At 34.1% G+C, this 5,286-nt stretch overlaps 1 protein-coding gene across 1 annotated transcript; it reads right to left on the bottom strand.

Moving 5' to 3' along the window:
* Positions 1–2,991: 2,991 nt before the first annotated feature.
* Positions 2,992–3,723, bottom strand: GLRG_11877 (methyltransferase FkbM family protein). Its single transcript, XM_008102556.1, has one exon. The coding sequence runs from the start codon at positions 3,482–3,484 to the stop codon at positions 3,386–3,388; it is 99 nt and encodes a 32-aa protein (XP_008100747.1). The 5' UTR covers positions 3,485–3,723; the 3' UTR covers positions 2,992–3,385.
* Between the last annotated feature and the right edge of the window lie 1,563 nt (positions 3,724–5,286).

The raw sequence follows: 5,286 nt of genomic DNA, 5'->3' as shown, positions 1-5,286 counted from the left end.
TAAACGTCTTTTAACGCTTATAATAACTATTCTAGATATAATCTAGCTTATTATAAAGCTAGTCTTATTAAAGTTATAAATATTAGACTTTATAATACTATATTTTATAATTATATTTACTATAAGGTAAAACTATATATTTATTACGTCTAGATCTTTATATTAAGCCCTCTTATAGTTATACTTATAAAAAGAACACGTTTAAAGCTTTAGTGTTTATTTAATAAAGCTTAAGGCCTAGCGCTTACTAACTAGAGGCATATTATACTTAGTAAATAGTTAATTAGCTATTTCTTTAATACTACTAAGGTAGAGAGAAAATAATTAGGAATCTAGGTTTAGAATAAACTTAACTAGCTTCCTCTCTTTAAGTTCTATTAAATTCTATAAGTTAGGTATAATATTACGTTATAATAGTGTACTCTTTAATTAACATATTAATAAATTATAACTAACGTTATATATTTTTACTATAGCTTAAATACTAAGTTTTAGATCTTTTCTATACGCTTAGATGGCTAGCTATACCTAAGCTTTATTATAAGTTAATTTTATTATTATTAGTAGAGAAATAAAAAGGAAACGTTAGATAGTTTAATAGTTATAGTTTAGTAGTACACTTACTTATTTAGCGCGCTTGCTTGTTATATATAATATATAGAAATATATAAGTAAAAATAGAAATAAAGTATAATTTAGTAGCTAATATATCTTATACCTTAGTAATAAGTGCTTTATAGTATTAGTAGTTTATACTTTACGCCTTAGTAGCTAAGGCATTATACCTTAGTAGTTAGTATACCTATATCTTAGTAGCTAGTAAGCCTCTATAGCGCTAAAGAATTTACTATAAGGTAAAAAGAACTAGAACCCTTAGTTATAAGAACTATTAAGTACTTAGTAAATAGAATAAATAGCTCTATAATAGCCTAGTAAAGCTACTAGGCCTTAGTGTAGATTTCTTTCCTTTTTACCTTTAAAGTCTTATAATAGGAAAGATAGTTATATACTAAACTAATATAGTATTACTACTATAATATAAAGGTAGTTCTTTTTAGTTATCTAGCTATTATTAGTATAAGTAAAGTGCTATTTAGTATATCTAAATACACTTAATAAGAACTACTAGTCTTAAAGACTTTTACCTTTATATATAACTAAAGGAGGTAAAAAGATACTAGTAGTAGATATATACTTAATAATAAATACTTATTACTATAAGCCTAGCTGCTTTTTCTTTATTCCTCTTAATACTATAAAGCCTAGTACTAGTAGAATAAGGCAGGATTTTAGACTTTTTCCTTAAGTTACTTTTTATATAGTTTTTCTAGCTAGTAGAGCCTTAATCATCCTAATTAAGACGTTAAATACTAATTAAGACTAAGAAGATAAACAGATTATAGAATTTACTACAAACAAGTTACCCCTACCTTTAACTATAACTTAATTATTATTATAATTAAGACTACTTCTACTAGTTATTTAGGCCCTCTTAGCCTAATTAGGCCTTATTAGCCTAATTAAGCTACCTCTTTTTTATAAATACATTAGCGTACGCCTAGATCCTCTGTATATAGACCCTATACTACTTAGTAATAATAGTATTACTGCTTAAAATTAACTACTAGTTAGTAACAGACTCTCTTTTAGTAACCTTAGCCCTAAACAGGCTAAAGGCTATTAATTGAGAGTATTGTTACCTCCTGGATGGGAGTCAGTGAGTCACCCTTGTGTTTGTAGGCGCTTAGGGTACACTAGCAACAAGGTGTTATAGCAGTATAGTTTAGATTAGTTACGTGTATGCTAGCTATCCTGCTATCTTGCGTATTAACTTCCTGCTTAGTTTTACTAGCCTATTATCTCTTTTACCCTTTATAATACTAGTTTTATTTATATTTTATTAGTTAGATAGATAAATCCTTTAGATAGTAAGGATATAGGCTAAATAATATAAGAAATCCTAATTAACCTTAGAAGAATAGGCTGCCTATTACTAGGTATTAATTACTCTAGGTCTCTAGGTTCTAATAAATAGGTTTTACTATAGGAATTAGCCTATTTACTTTCTTCCTATAGGCTGCTACCTATTACCTAGTCTCTACTTTACTAGTCCTTTTACTTATTAATAGGTAAGGGCCTTACTAAGGGAATCTTAAAGGTATATATAGGTAGCTAGATTATCCTTTTATAACTAGGATAATTCCTATATATAAAGATAGGTAGTAGTTTTACTTTACCTACTATAGTATTAATACTAAAGTGTTAAGTATAGTATACCCTATATATAAGCAGCAGCCTGGATACTATGCCTAGCCTGCATATCTAGAAGGGCCTGTTAGAGCTTATCTTTGGTATATTGCTTTATAATGGGTTAAAGAAAGGATCCTGAAAAAACGGCGTTGTTTGGCGATATATGACAATTGTTGTGGTGGCTTGAAAAAGGTAGTGGTGTTGATGGGGGATGGATGCGGCATTTCTGGATGGTTCGGATGTGGGGTGGGGTAGTTAATTCCATCTAAATGCTGCCCTTTTCGGCCAAGGCGTAGATTAGCTCTATTCTCTCAAAAGGCCGAGGAGGCCAAGTTGAATTATACAAACATGCCCGTACCAATCAGTTTAATCAATTCAACCCTCATCTTCTCCCCCAATCAATACCCTTAGCCAATCCTTGTACATGCTCCTTGTGTAAGTAAGGGGTTTTTAGTAGAGTAGTGTAATAGGACGCTGACAGTGACGCCCTGCGAAGAGATGATCCGGCCGGGCGCTCTAACTAGTTGAGCTTACCTGCCAAAAGGTCTATCAATGCTTGAGTTTCCTTACTGAATGTTGCTGTCAACGCCACTTAAATTGCCTATCGCCATCTCATAGGTAAGGGATTGCCACCCTGCAACACGTAGAATGCGAAGTAAAGCCCGTAGCTAACTGAAGTAGCTTCAAAGAAGTCGGGATTAATACCAGGAAGCCCATAAGATGAAGATGTGATTAGTTATCACGATAAGCGCGGATCATGAAGAACTGGTTAGGTGCCCAGCAAGCACCCTCACTAGTAACAACAAAGCCTTTATCTCGCAGAAGCTTCTGAACATCAGGCTTAACTCCAGAGTTAACAGAAGTCTCTATTATGACGTTATATATCTTGTCCCAGTCTGTGTCGTCCAGGCCAAGTAAAGCGTCAAGTTCTGCGCCCTCCACATCAATCTTGAGCAGGTCAATCCTTCTCAGAGTATCACAGCTACCTAGAAAGTGCGATAGCCTTTGGAGATTAACGTCTATCTCCTGGGCTCCAGTGAAGTAATAATTTGCAGCTTCTTCGCCAAAGTGTTCTGTAATTGCACGTCGTAGCTCTACTTTCTGTTCGGGATATAGAGTTGAGTTTCCAGGTGAGTTAGGGAAGTACGTAAATTTCGTAGTGGCTGCCTTGGAGCTCAAACCATAGGCGTAGGTCTTGACGCCGAAGACGTTGTGTAACTCCAGATTCCGGCATAGAAGGTCGTATATCTTAGGTGCTGGCTCAAAGGCAAGAATTGTAGCTGAAGGATGTTTTTGTTTCATATAGATAGAAAATAGTCCAATGTTAGCCCCAACGTCAATAATGAAGGGTAAGTCCGGTAGCTTTGGACCATCATAGCATTTATCTATGTATATCTCCTTATAGATAAAGGTTGCTTCATTTTTGCTTGTAGTGTAGCAGGAGAATCCATTTGCTAGGCCGACTAGCTCCATCGTTATAATAGGTGAGGTAAGAGAAGGGGTGTCTAGAAGGAGGCGGCATAGGCCTTATTACTTATTAAAGGGTAAATGAAGGCTGTATTAGCGAATTCTAAAATATTCTGTGTTAGACGGAAAGCAAAGCGCGTCTTATAGTCAGTAAGGGTTAAAAACTCTAAAAACCCAGGGTAGTTAGGACACCTTTAGTGCGGGGTGGTTAAGTATTAGCTTTATAAAAAGCTTTATTCTCTCCGTAAACATCTTAGTATTTAATCATGTTCATAGATTTCATGACGCCTTGATTTCTTGTAATACCAACAAAGTCTAAGCTACCCCGCGCGCGTCGCCCCTCTAGATAGCATCAGAAGCTTCTGAGGCAAACAGCCTCACGATATCTGTCTCATTATTCCAGCAAACTCAGTGTCCCATGCCATTGAAGATTAATTTTTGCACGCTATCTGAACCTTCTTCAAGTCTTATTAGTGGTGGCTGACGGTGTTAGGTAGGGCGTAGCTAGCAAAAGACGTGCTGCTGCCTGACCTATACACCAAAAGTGAAGTTCTGTAGTAGGGGGGTAAATATTAGTCACCCAACCGGAGTATTTGACTTCGGCCTAATTGTATTTTGGCAGGACAGTGCAGCCAGCCATCCTAGCACTGATGGCTTTGTTCTATGCCTGGCTTAGGGTTAGGCAAGAGAGTGTGTGTATACATGTGTTATATTTAACACTAAGATGTTTCTATAGAGGACAAAAGGCGCCTATAGCAACTAGCTACTAGTAGAATAATACAAACTTCTATAATTACTTAGCCTCTTATAGTCTTAAGACTATATACTATCCTTATTATTACCTCTCTAGCTAGACACTTAAGAGGTTAAACTATAATTCTTTATTACCATTAAGTGTGTATAAGGTCTTTAGTAGCAAGGTTCCTTATAGTACCCCTAGTAGTCTCTTTAGAAGGCCTCCTAGAGGCCCTTATATACTTTGCTATATAGTACTACTTATATATCTTTATTAACTAGATGTACTTCTTTTATATTATATGGGCTTAGAAGTACCTATCTTGTGGTATAGAATATCTATTTTCTATTACTTATAAGATATAAGGTCCAGGAGAAAGAGAGAGAGAGTAAGGGTAGAGGAGGGAAAAGATAGAAGAAAGAGAGAGAGAAGAGAGAAAAGTAAGTCCGTAGGTAGTATTCTTATAGAATCTACTTATGTTCTAACGACTTTTATACTTGGTAACCTTAATATAGTTAAAGTTAGCTATTGTTAGTAGCTACCTTTAGTAGTATAGTATAAAATAAAGGTCTTTTAGCTACTTATAATAACGATTAGTATATTTTCTTTACCTTTTAACTATTTAATAAATATTAATAATAAGGGCTAATACTTTTATATATCTAGAGATAGGCTACAGGGTATTAGTCTTACTAGGTAGTAAGATAGGTATATATTGATACCTTCAGTATATTTTACTTAATAAAATATTATTATTAATTATTATAAGTAATAAGGTAGCCTTATAAAACAACTTACTATATAATACTACTTCTAGTATTATATTACTATAT

Source organism: Colletotrichum graminicola (assembly GCF_000149035.1).
Source record: "Colletotrichum graminicola M1.001 genomic scaffold supercont1.160, whole genome shotgun sequence".
NCBI classification, from domain to species: Eukaryota; Fungi; Ascomycota; class Sordariomycetes; order Glomerellales; family Glomerellaceae; genus Colletotrichum; species Colletotrichum graminicola.
Note: the sequence above shows the minus strand (reverse complement) of the source record. Positions and strands in the feature narration are given on the sequence as shown.

Bases quoted from the DNA above. Each gene is read 5' to 3' on its own strand.
- GLRG_11877 (XM_008102556.1), bottom strand. From the start codon at position 3,484: ATGCCGGAATCTGGAGTTACACAACGTCTTCGGCGTCAAGACCTACGC.